Source organism: Siniperca chuatsi, linkage group LG16 (genome assembly GCF_020085105.1).
Source record: "Siniperca chuatsi isolate FFG_IHB_CAS linkage group LG16, ASM2008510v1, whole genome shotgun sequence".
Classification (NCBI taxonomy): Eukaryota; Metazoa; Chordata; class Actinopteri; order Centrarchiformes; family Sinipercidae; genus Siniperca; species Siniperca chuatsi.
The window spans coordinates 12,068,943-12,082,314 of NC_058057.1; the positions used below are offsets into that span (position 1 = coordinate 12,068,943).

Genomic DNA, 13,372 nt, shown 5'->3' on the forward strand with positions numbered 1-13,372 from the left:
GGTAGTCTTTAAAGCAGAGAGAGGCAGAGAGTTTGGGTGCGTTTGCAGGAGAGCTAGACAGATAACCAGCCTTGTCAGTTTGTCAACTTGTCAAACAGAAAGCCCATCGGCCATGATGTGGTCTGCATGGCTGTGTTCAGTGTGGAGTGTTGTTGTGTCAGTCGGAGCCATCTTTATCATTACCATCATCCACCTCCGCACTCAGGTACTTTTATTTCAGGCTTGCATTTGCTGTCGCAGAATGCTTTTCATACCTGGATTTAGTCCTTGTTTAGGGATGTTTGACAGCTCTCCCGTTGGAGGTAGATTTTATTGAGCAATAATAACGCTGGTAATAGTTGTGGTCTTTCTTTTCATTACACATAAACCAACCTTCTCCTCTCCTCTGATTGCATTTTAATGTCTCAAGCTCCTAAATCTACACACTGACAACGTCTGTTATTACTCACACTTGAGATAGTCCAGACTTTCTTTTTTCTCTCACTCTCTCTGTCTTGCCCTCCACAGCTCACACACACGCACACACACACACCGGCTGTAAGTGGGCAACATGGTAGATGAATGGCAGTCTGAGTTGACAGATAAAGTGCAGACCCTGGCTACTTACCAAGCTGTAGCCTGATCTCTTGCTAACTGGCTAAAGATGGTGGAAAAAATGAGAAGGGGAATACCATTCAGTTTAACCTATTAGTTCCTTTCTGATGGTCTAAAAAGCTTAATCAGTGTTGTATTTCCTATCACTAGAAGCCTGAAACAATGATTGAAATCTGTCTGCTGTTCAAAATGTAGATCTACTGACAATAGATCAAAGGGCAAATTCAAATAGCAAGAGTGTTTGAGTTTTTGCCTTTTTGTTTCAACCTTCAACCTTTATTTATTCAGAGAAAGCTGACAGTGCATATGTTTCTAGTAGGGATGCACTGATATATCGGCCGAACATCAGTATTGGCTGATATTTGCCTTGTTGACTGCTATCGGCCTATCTGCAAATAAGATGACGTTCACCGATGGCAGTAGCCAATGTTTATCTATTGTGTCGCGTCAATTTTGCGCTGGCTAAATGTTGTGTAGGTTATTTGTATTTGTTGTATAGCAGGCTAAAAAGGCTTTGGAAGCAGTTAAAAAAAGAAGAATCTTTTTCATGTGAAAGAAGGTTATATTAAAGTTTGTTTCATACATTTTTATGATTGAATTTATGCTCATTCAAATATAGTGTAATGAAGGGCTGATAACAGTTCAGTTATGTCTTATAATGAAGATTTCTTTGTTTGTTTGGCACAAAAATGAGAATAAATAACAACAAAAACAAAATAAACAACAACAAAAAAACATCGGTATCGGCCAAGAATTTCACAATTGTTCATCCCTAGTTTCTAGTAATACCTACACATTGACACGTGGAGATTCCCAGTGCAAAGTTCTACTGGATGTTACCTTTTGCCTCCAGGCCACTGTCATCTTACTTTAAATCACGTTGAATCTTTCCATTAGAAAGCATTCTGTTCTTACATGAGCTGAAGCACAGAATCATTTCAGAGGCTTTGTATCCAAGAAATCAATTCAGTTGACTTCTAGAAATATTAAACTTTGCTACCAAACTTGCTGTTGTTGCATTTTCAAAAGGCAAATGCTAATAATCCTTATGATATCCCAGAGTCTTGCCTCTCCCTGAGACCGATTTCAGCTGACCCACCTTGCAGTTAGTTTCCACCATGTGATCTGTACACGTGCATGTGTGTGTGTGTGTGTGTCTGTGTTTAACTTTTTGTAGAGGGTGAGTTTCTTTTTCTCCTTCAGTGGTGCAGAGAAATACCCTTCATGTGACTCTTCACTCCTTCAGACAGCGAGAGAGAGATAGAGATGAGAAACTGTGTGTCTGAAGGTGTGTGTGTGTGTGTGTGTGTGTGTGCATCTAACCATAGATAGTCATGTTATTGGCTGATGAATTTTCATCAGGTCCAGATTATGTGACATGGGTTATATATCTCCTTCTATGGTACTCCTCTCTCTTATCTTATCCTCTCCTCTCTCTTCTTCTTTTCTCTGGTTATTTGTAGACATAATATTATTCCTCCTGGTATTTGCAGACCAGAGGAAATCTTCTGTGTGTGTGAGATCACACCATTAACATGAAGAGAACAGATCTTTTGCACCTGTGTAAAATAGGAAATTTCAGAAGAAATATTATAGATGCAATTACTGACCAGATGTGATCATTTAATGGTGAATTTTACATCTATTGTAATGTGAATTGTATTGAAGTGTCTGTTTTGTACTCAAGTCAATTATGAAAGCTGTATGAAGCATTTTTAATGTGTTTTTAAGGGAAAACTCCTCAAAACATTTCTCATTTTTTTGTGCTGCTGCATCCACTGGTAGCTTGGTCACAATGTTGCACAGCCAAGCATTGTTTAAACCCACAGAACAAGACATCTGGAGTTTTTCCATCTGATGTAATGCTGCAGGCATAAAAACCGGTGTCTTTGGTTTGAATATTTTATTCAATAAGAGTGTGATTTACTGTAGCTTAAATGAGGTGTTGCAACATGAAGCAAAATTTGCACATAATAGATTTGAATCTACTAACAGGATAATTTAGGAGAATATTAGGGCTCATAGGGAAAAGAGGGATTTAGTTTTTGTGGAAACTTTAAGGGACAATAGTGAGTGGTCCACAACTCAATATGTCACACTTCTTGTTCTTCAAATGTTTTTTTAACTTGTCACATATTTATCCAGTAAACATAACAGTAATTGTTTTTGAGTTTGTCTTTCTTCTACAGTTAAATATTGATCTATCTGTAGAAGGAAAGTCTTTCCATCACAAAGACAGAGAACTGGACTGGAGAGCTGGAGAAAGGGAGGACTAGACTTCAATCCATCTGTGGTCACTGAGATAAAAGCTGTTGATGTTGAAAACAACTTGCTGTGTTTGTCTGTGTGTCGGAGACAGCATATGTCTCAGTTTGTGAATGAGTTTGTGCGTGTGGCAGGAGTCCCACAGTTTAATGTATCCTTGCCAGGGACAGGGAGAGAGCCCTTTGACAAACTGTGTGTGTGTGTGTGTGTTTGTGTGTGTTACCAGGGGAAACTCCAGCTTGATCCTCCAGAGTTTAGTTTAAGTGTTCTAAAACAGCTAAATAAGAAAAAAGGAAAATGTGGGAGAACCTGGCAGTGAGAGAGAGATTGAGAACAGCTCCTCAAGGGTCAGGGATGCCCTACAGTGTGTGTATGCATGAATGTGAGCGTGCGTGTTTTAAAGAGTTGTTTTGCTCATGGCCACTAAATGAAACCGTAAAAAAGCGCTGGATCAGCCAAAAGTTACAGAGGAGAACTTAAACTACTGATACTGTTGTTTCCTGGGTGATTTTAAGTTGACTGCATGCTGCTATCTGAGGCATTGAGCATTTAGTAGACTGGTAAGTTCATGTTTTAGAAAGTTTGCACGGAGTTGGTAAACTCTGCTTCATACCATCACCATATGTCATGTCTTCAAAAGGGTCCAAATAGTTTGCATAACCTGTAAAAACAAACATTAATATTACATTGACTCACATCAATGTTGGTTTAAACATGTTTATGGATGGTGAACCTTTGACCAGTGACCATGAATATCTTTACTGAAATAAACAAGTCATTATTACGGTAACGCATATTCTGATGGAGCATATGATTGTTAAATTCCTTGTTCAGAATTGTTGGTCAAACATCATTCTGAAGGATGATCACTTATGTTGTGTGTGTTTGTGTGTCTGTAGCACAAGTCTTGGAAGAAGATTAAGAACATGGTCCACTGGTCACCGTTCGTCATGTCCTTCAAGAAGAAATATCCCTGGATACAACTGGCTGGGCACGCAGGTATGTGGACACATTACATGGTTCATAAGAATAAAAACATGAATGCCTCCGTTTCTCTCAGTCACACAACAGAGGTTTTCCTGGCTGAACTTGTGGCTAAGACAGTACTCTAGGGGCCCTGACACACCAAGCGGGCACTTGGACCGTGGTTAAATATCCTTGTCCTGTAGTTCTTGTGGTGTGTCCGGCAGCAGCTGTTTGGCTGATTGAGTATATGGAATCAGCATTGGGGGCTGTTTTTCTGGTCCTAGTTGCAACTTTTTTTTCATATTCTCAATTTCTTTTCTGGGCCTACAGTATGATGAGACCAATCAGATTACAGTAGCCTAAAATGGTTTGCTAGATTTAGTTTGTATTTCTGGGATGTTTTTAGGATTTAGAAAACGCAAAGTATTTCTTCTCACACAGGCTCATAACATACATGCATGTTGATGGTCAGCTGGCCAAACGGCGTCATCTTTGTGCAATTTTGTAAAGAAGATGTGAGTCAACACATTAGTCGGTCTTTGTTGGCCTTAGTTCTTTGCGATCAGGGCCCTAACGGGGAAGTGTGTGTGGGGATGGATTGCAACGGGATTGGGAAACCTATCCTTCGAATAGGTGTCTTGGAGGTTGGAGGCTCAGCCAAATAAAAATAAGAGCCTGCAGCTCTTCCTCGCTTAACCAATTCACTTGTGTAAAGTGTAAGGTTTACTGACAAAAAAGAAGTGGTTTAGACCAACTTCTAACCTCATTTTAACCCTGACTAACTTAAGCCAAGTTACTCCCAATCACTGTATCTTAACACTTTCTGCAGCTGCTCACAGTAAAAGTGTGTCTTTTTCAGGGAGCTTCAAGGCGGGAGCCAACGGCCGTATACTAAAAGTAAGACGCACTTTCACATCACTCACACCTTCTTTGCACAGAAAGTTGCTTTGATACATTCTGGTTTTGAGAGGTTCCACATCTTGTTAATACTGAATCAACGTAGTCAAGGGTTTAGAATGACAGTAACTTGTTGTTGATATCATTTAGAAACACTGTGATTGTGAGCAGCGCTGTTTGTCCCTCCTGATGAGGGACGTGTTGCGCCCGTACGTCCCTGGTTACCATGGAGACGTAGAGAAGGACGGCCAGAAATACAACCAGATGGAGGATCTGCTGGCTGAGTTTGACTTCCCGTGTGTGATGGACTGTAAGATGGGAGTGAGGTGAGAAGACACATTACATGACATCACATCACATCACATCACATCACATCTTTAGCTAGCAGGGTGGTGGGTTTTTGCATACTGCCACTTAACCTCAGAAAACAATGATAGATTAACTTTCATGTACTTTGCTGTGATCTCCCACAGACTTTCATAACAAACTACAAACAATTATATGTTTCTTTAATCTGCAAGGAGATAAACAAATAAAGGTGCATTTTAAGGTCTTATTTTCATAGTTTTGGCATAATTTCTATTGATAATTGTACTCAGAAAAATAATTGCTAAGATGTAGAAATAGGGCGACAACGCTCCAACAAAGTTACAACAAACCCAAGCTTTCACTGCTTTATTCAGAGTTAAAAACGAAAGTGTGAGCACCCAAAATGTCTGTAATCTCAGTGCATACAAAGACTGTGTGAACTACGGCAAGTCCTTCAGGTCAAAGTTGAGCCAGGAATTCGGTCTGTAAACTGTTTAAAACGAATGATTTTACCATTCACCTTTGTTTTCTCTTCCAAATAAGTTTGCTTTCTTTTAAACCCGCATGATCGTCACTGCTCATGTTTCTTGCCCGGCCACACTTCTTTTTAACGATGTTGCTGTGTTCCCAGATCTTAGTACTTATTTTTGTGAATAGAATGGATTTACCAATAGAAAAAGTGTCCAAAACTACAAAAATTAGACCTAAGTTGCAATAAATGAGAATGATCCTGGCATTAAGGCATTAAGCAGCAAATAGCAAACTGAAGGCTACTGTGAGCAGCTGTGTCATACTGTTTGGAAAGAGATGTCTTCTTCACACTCTTTCACCCTCTCTGCTCATCTCTACCTCGTCCTCCTACCTCTCTGTGCTCGATTCTGTCGTCTCTGGCTTCTTCACCACCCACCACTTGTTTTTTTCTCACGCTTCAGGACCTACCTTGAGGAAGAGCTGACCAAGGCTCGTAAGAAGCCCTCTCCAAGGCCCGACATGTATCAGAAAATGATCGAGGTTGATCCCGAGGCACCTACGCTGGAGGAAAACCACCAGAAAGTGGTGACCAAACCCAGATACATGCAGTGGAGGGAGACCATAAGCTCAACAGCCACCCTGGGATTTAGGATAGAGGGAGTCAAGGTAAGACTCACAAAGAGAAGTGTGTGTGTGTGTTCGGCCTTCCTTCCCGCCTTTCTTCCAGTATTCAGTGTGTGTTTGTGTGTGTCTGTGTTTGGGCGGCGGGTCCTTCAGGGGCATGATCTCACTTCCTGTTTAGAACAAAAACTTCCTCTGAAGTATATGTTTGTGCATGAGTTTCTTTGTCATACATGCGGCCTGTCCGTGGCAGCTCTATATGCCTCAGCATCTGGCACTGACATTGCACACACACACACACACAAATCTCTCTGTCTCAGTTGTATTTATTTGAGGGTTGTGGCTATATAAGGACATTCATGGCCTCCCGGTGGTCTGTTGCCATGACACTGAGGGTTATCCCCAGAAACAGAGATGTGTGTGTGTGTGTGTGTGTGTGTGTGGGGAAATATAAAGTGTGGATGTGCAGTTCATGTGCAGTTTAACCTCTTTTAACCTGTTTTTGTAAATGTGAATGTGCATCTGTGTAACTATATTATATAGATTGTATAAGATCTGATGGATGTGAAAAGTGTGTGGTAATCAGATATGATGTGTGTGTATGTGTGAAAGAGTGAGAGCCCTAGCTGTACTCAGACCTGAACCATAAAGGGAAAAATTGTTTTAGCTCCAAATAGTACCTTGTTGCCTAGCAGCCAGCAGAATAAGAAAAGCTCATTTATTCCACTCTGAACCAACCAACTAGCTGTTTATCACTGCTGGTACTGCTTCTGATACTAATCTGCTTTACCTCTGTTACTACTGTACATGCACTACTGATATTAATGCTACAACTGCAACCACAACTAATATTGTTCCAGCACTACTTCAACTAGTGCTACCGTAACTACTAGTGCTTACACTTTCTTTGCTATAGCCAGAGGTGCATAGTAAATTAAATATGCTTTGCTATGCTACTTTGCTTGATTATTTCTTGTTTATGAGATTTTATATTTTCCACGACATTTTACAAGAAAATAACTAAAAGCTCAGGAACCCAGAGACAGAACTGTGCATCGAATCGATGTACATGTATTGGCAAAAGTCAGAACTGCTGGTCAAATTCTGCCATCAGACCCAAAAAGGCTGAAATGATTTCTTAATCAGTCAATCGACAGCAAACTATTTTGATTATCGATTAATTGTATTTTTTATTTTTTTGGTTAATTAAAAAAAAAAGAATATCTTTAGCTTTTGGACTGTTGGACAGACAAAACATAGTATGTCACCATGGACTCTGGGAAACTGGGATGGACATATTTCACTACTTTCTGAAAATTTATAGATTAAACAATGAATAAATTCACTAACAATAATTAAAAATAATCAATAGATAAATTTATTATGAAAATACGTGTTAGTTGCTGTATCGAAATTTGTCAAATAGCCACAGAAGTTCGTGAGCGTAAAGAAAGTGTTTCTGTATATGGCTCTGGTCAGTAGCAGAGGCAAAGACCCTTCCCTGCTTTAAGGCTAAATCTTAAAGCTCCCTTTCCTCCCCTCATTGTTTGTTCTGCTTTTCTTGTCCATCCTCTCCTCTGCTGCTCCTCCCTTCTCTCTTCCTGTCCTCCGCTACGCTCCCATCCCTCCCATCTCTACAAGAAGCCTGGAAGTTGTAGTTTATGAGGACAGAGTAGATGTACTATATATATATTTACACCCTAATGATTCCTAAAATGATATTTTGTCTTATACTACCCTCTCCTCCTCTCCTCCCCTCTCATCTGTAGAAGGAGGACGGGACAGTGAACAGAGATTTTAAGAAAACTAAGACGAGAGACCAAGTTACTGCAGCCTTCCATGACTTTGTCAAAGGAAATAAGGACATACTGGTGAGTGTGTTTGTAGTTAACTGTGTGTGTGTGTGTGTGTGTGTGTGTGTGTGTGTGTGTGTGTGTGTGTCAATAGTCTTGACCACTGTATGGGACAAAAAAATAGATAAGGAATGGAATTTTAAGTTGAACTTTTCTGTGCTGTTTTCACCCCATGGGAAACACACACACACACACACGTGTACACACACACAGATGCACACGTACACAATGTGACCTTAAGCTTCTTGGGTCAGAAGAAAAGGGAAGTCCTTTGGAACTCCTTGGGCCTCTTTACACATACGCTCATAGTATTTGACAGCATTGTGCATGTGTATGCTTGTGAGTGTATTTATTGTTTTTTTTATTTAAATACATCAAGATGCTTTAAATTTTGAAATTAATCCAACACCCATAATTTTGATTGTAAAAATTGCTTATAAAAGCTATACATGTCGAGTGGAGTTTACTTTGTGCCCGTCAGCAGCCTAGTTCTAATACAGACAACAACTGGCTGCACCAGAAGTGGGCAGAACTGTGTGAACAAAATATAAAAGCTTGTGTTTTTCCCCCAGAATGGTTATCTAAGAAGGCTGGAGGAAATCAGAGACACTCTGGAGGTCTCCCCATTCTTCAAAACCCACGAGGTAAAGACACACGTCCGGTGACGGAAACTGCAACTCCAAGACATACATAATTAACATAAAACTGATCTAATATGTAATAGCATGTATATTCTGTAGAAAAATATGCGAAAAATGCATTCTGACCTTCTAAGTCTGTGTGTGTGGGGGTTTTTTAGTGAATGCAAGGTTATTTTGACCTTTGTTTCTTTTTTTTCTGCACTGGGTATTTGTTAATATATTGTCTACTAGCATGTAAAGTGAGTACACAAAATGTTAACACACATTTTAAGGCTTCATAATGCCTGTGTCAAGTCAAGCTATTGGAATGTCCCATAAATTACTGCCAAATCTTTACCAATATTTGAGCATTTTCACATCTTTTTTAGAAAAATCCTTAAGCGTATTTGGACCTGATAGGGTTTACATGTTTGTGCTGCAAATACTTTATCTTGTAGTACTGGGCTCAGTTCAGAATGTGTGAAATTCCATGTTCTCTAGAGGTTCTTGAGTCATATTAACTTAATTAAACAGCACATATTTTGAATTGGTGAATTAGTTCCAGTCCTGGTTAACATGTATTTTGTGTCACTGTACATCCAAATTGTAATTTATTGTAATTAAGTAAGTGTAATTTAGTGACACTAACTCACTCGAGCAAACACACCAGTACACACACAGACCTAGCAGGTCTCGTCATGGAAATTGGACAGCAACAGCCCTGACCACACATTCAGTTTCACACTCACACACACACACACACACAAACACACAAACTAATATACCAGACACAAATATAAATAAGAAGTTGGTGTAACAAAACAGGAAGTGAAATGTTTTTGAGGGACACAACCAAATACGTAATGTTGAGTAAAAAAAGAAATTAAACTGTTTTAATAATTATTTCCTGTTTTCTTAATCATCCCATTGTCTTTCTGTGTCTCTGCAGGTGATTGGCAGCTCCTTGTTATTCGTTCACGACAGTAAGGGACGGGCCAAAGTCTGGATGATCGACTTTGGGAAAACCACGCCTCTTCCTGACGGGGAGGAACTAACCCACCGAGCATCGTGGGTAGAGGGCAACAGAGAAGATGGTTACCTGTTTGGACTTGATAGTTTGGTGGACATCATTTCATCAATGGTGGACTCTGAGACTTGAAGTCTGAAGGATTTGAAAAAAAAATCCAAGTGAACATTTGGACACACAACAACCACTTCCATTCATTCTTCCCTTCTCTGGGGAACACTTTGGACTTCCTCAAAGATTCCTTCACAGACATTTGTCCTCATGATGGAATCCCATAACAATGCGTGGCCAAATCCATTCATGGGTGCAACATTTCTATTCATATCCAGTGGATTTCAGTATCTTGCTCTTCTTCATCCATAGCCGTTTTAATGTGATCCTTATACCCTCAAGGGCCTGCTGTAATAGCCCTTTTTCACAGCAGACATGTTAACTTGTCATAGCAGGAAAAACATAGGTGGAACTAATGACACTAATGATGACTCAGTTCCATTAAGTGTCCCAGTAAGTCATCCCTGTGAGCCAGCATGCACAATATCTGCACTATTACTGTTATTCGTTACACCTGTGCTTCTTATGCTATGACATGTCGAAATGTCTGCTGTGAAAAAAGGTCTATTTTTACATGCATTATACCTGAAAGACAAACTTTTTTTACTATTGGAATTCTCCAATTAAAAGCAAAAAATATAGATTGCCTAATCCAAGGCTAAGGCAGGTGGTATTCTATATTTATGTTATCATAAACAAATCCTATAAAAAGACCAAAACAATAATGTGTTAGTCTGTCTTTCAATATTTGCCTAGCCTGTCTGTGGCTGTCAGCCCCAAGCCCATTTGTTCCTGCTGAAGACATAAATCTTTAAAAACAGATCATGGATATATAGTTTAATTTTTTAAAGAGGGTAAATCATTTTCTAAAACAGCTGGGCACTGACCTTTTAAGCAAACATTACTCAAACAGGAGGAAATAGTGCATTTGTTGGGGACTATTTTCAGTGGCAGATTAATACACATTTGGTGCTCTAATGAGTATGTGGCATCAATTAAAAAAAACAGTGTCCATGTTCATTGTAATGAATGAATATGTCACCCAGTGCAATGTGTGGCTCATTGATGTGTTGTTGATTTAAAGCCACTATGTGTGGAATTTGAACATTTCTGACTTTGGCGCTCTCTGGTGGTAGTATCAAATAAGACACTGTAATTGTCTAACTTTTCCTATAAACCAGCACTTATACAGCATAAGCCTAATTTGAAAAAAGTCTGAAACTCCCATATTTGACATCAAATGCCCTTACTTACACTGCACTTAATTACATTTCCACTGTTAGAGATTGTACAGTTGAGTGTGTTTTTACTCATGAGAACATGATTTTAGGTGTGTTTTGCAGTGGCAAACAAAACTAGTCTTTTAGCAGTTTTTCACCTATCTTTAACCAGTCACGCTCAGAGCTGTAGACAGAATTTTGATACTGTGAGTTGGTCAGTGAGGTTTTCAGTGGCAGCCATCTTTGCTCCACAGTAATCTGTCAATAACTGGCAATTATGTGGAGCTAAATTATACATCTCACAGTAGTTTCAGCATGTTATGTAGGGCATTGTTTCATATGTAACATATTTTCGGCCAAACACTTATCACCCTTCTCACACTTTATTGGGATTGTTCACAATGTACAGTAAGATTTATTATGTTTGATGTAGTTTTTGTAACATTATTTCAGTGTACTCAAATCCTGTGGAACACTTACAGCCATGAACAATCATATTTAAGCTATACAGTGCCTTGACATTACAAAGCCAAGTCAGACAACTGAAAATATGTTCTTACTTTTAAATGTTATGATGGAATTTTCTCTTAGTCTTAACTGTCGGTTTCTGTGCTTAGCCTTACATGGGTGCATGTTTATTATCCTCTTAAAGTTTGGGATTAACTTCATTATGTTTTTATTTATAACATTATATTATGTTTTGTTTTTTTAGTCAATGGGATACTGTGACATTTTGAATTTTGGGTTATGTTGTTTTGTCTTCAAGCATGTGTTACAGTATGAGTGAAAGTCAAAATGTGGGGCAGGTCGCTGACATTGTGGACATCCCATATTCAAACCATTGGATATGGCTGTAGAAAAGATTGATGATGTTTAGATAATGACACCCATTTATTTCAATGGGGAAAGCAAACAGTCACTTAGAAACTGGTTGGGCAGATGAGGGAGAAAAAAATGTCTCATAATGTAACAGGTTCTTGATGAACAATACAAACTTAACAGTATGTAGTTCCACTCTACCATATATTTAAAGTAATTTGGTTTTCAGTTGATGTTTGCAGTGACAGTAGACAGAGAAAGAGACTGATTGTAATTCCATGCAGTGCCTTCTTAAAAAAGTAGTGTGACATTTTGGGAAATACGCTTATTAGCTTTTTTGCCAAAAGTTAGATGAGAAGATCGATACCACTGTCATGTAAGTATGCTAAAAACGAAGCATCTGCCAGCAGCTGGTTATCTTAGCTTAGCATAAAGACTGGAAAGGGGGGGAATTTAACGTGTTAATTAGTGAGATTTAGGTACGCAGATTTTGTTACCTTTGGACAGAGGCCAGCTGTTTCCCCCTATTTTCAGTCTTTATGCTAAGCTAAGGTAACCAGCTGCTGGCTGAAGCGTCATTTTTAACTCTCGAAAAGAAAGCAAATGGCGTATTTCCTAAAATGTAAAACTATTCCTTTAAGACCAACTGTCTTAGCTATTGCTTATGCTCCCCAATGTGCACTTACGGTTGTTTGTTAGTAGGTATCATATTGTTCTGGTTTTGCCGGCTTGTGTATTTATTTGGATTGTTCCTTTAAAAAAGTGTGTATTTGGTGAACAAAAAAATCCTGTTTCCATGTGTGATTTCTGTGAATCTATCTATCTGCCATATGTCAAGGAAATATCAAATAATTGGTCAAGAGTTTGAGCAATCGATACTAAAACTTTGTAGGAAAATGGCATCACAGTTGCAGTCAGCGAATCGACGCAGCTCAGAGTATGTATTTCACCCGCAAGGACAAAACCTCTCGTCCTGACCTGAGAAAGCCCACAGTGACCCCATGTTGCTGCTGCTGCTCCTTGGCCACATTAATTGCTGTGTTTGCATGGGGGCTCATTTGCCATTCAAATCACACCTGCCCACAACAGCAGCAGCATCCGGAGCTGGTGGGAAAGAAAGGACATGATTCAGGAGCAGAGAGGTTGTGAAAGGGGAAACACGGCAGAGATGTGATTTCATTTCATGGAGGGTGGCAGGGAAGGTGAACCCTTTAGGGTCTTTTTGAACGTGCAGCTCCTACAAATGTTTTGCTTTACTCACTTTTATCATCATATACATGGACCTCTTTGTTGAAGTGATCATTTTTTATACATTCAAATGTCCTTCACACAATCCTCTTTGCATTTGGTATCTGGTATACATATTTGACATATATGACATAAGCTTTAGTATGCTCGAGCCTTACAGCGAGGGGTCTTTTTTTCTGAGTTTATTTCCCCTAGTTTAGATCCCTTACGTGAAAACTGGGTTGTTATAGACCCACATTTGACTATGTCCACACTCAGTTTGACAGAAAATGTATTCACTTAAGAGGACGAGTGAGTTCATTTAGTCTGGGGGAAAAGTTAAAACCTTTACATAACACAATATAACACACGCTGTGTGGATATGTGGCGCACTCTGCTGTCACTTTACTGACACTGCACAGAGACGATCAT

The 13,372-nt window shown here is 39.3% G+C and overlaps 1 protein-coding gene across 4 annotated transcripts in view; it reads left to right on the forward strand.

Annotated features, from left to right (window-relative positions):
* itpkb (inositol-trisphosphate 3-kinase B) overlaps window positions 1-11,832 on the forward strand; it is a 28,646-nt gene extending 16,814 nt beyond the window's left edge. For all 4 annotated transcript variants that reach the window (XM_044169832.1, XM_044169829.1, XM_044169831.1 and 1 more), the window contains exons 6-12: window positions 3,759-3,858; window positions 4,685-4,722; window positions 4,873-5,048; window positions 5,964-6,168; window positions 7,893-7,994; window positions 8,549-8,620; window positions 9,546-11,832. In XM_044169832.1, the coding sequence (XP_044025767.1) occupies window positions 3,759-3,858; window positions 4,685-4,722; window positions 4,873-5,048; window positions 5,964-6,168; window positions 7,893-7,994; window positions 8,549-8,620; window positions 9,546-9,755 (903 nt within the window). In that variant the 3' untranslated portion in view covers window positions 9,756-11,832. The remainder of the gene's footprint in view (window positions 1-3,758; window positions 3,859-4,684; window positions 4,723-4,872; window positions 5,049-5,963; window positions 6,169-7,892; window positions 7,995-8,548; window positions 8,621-9,545) is intronic.
* Window positions 11,833-13,372: the final 1,540 nt, after the last annotated feature.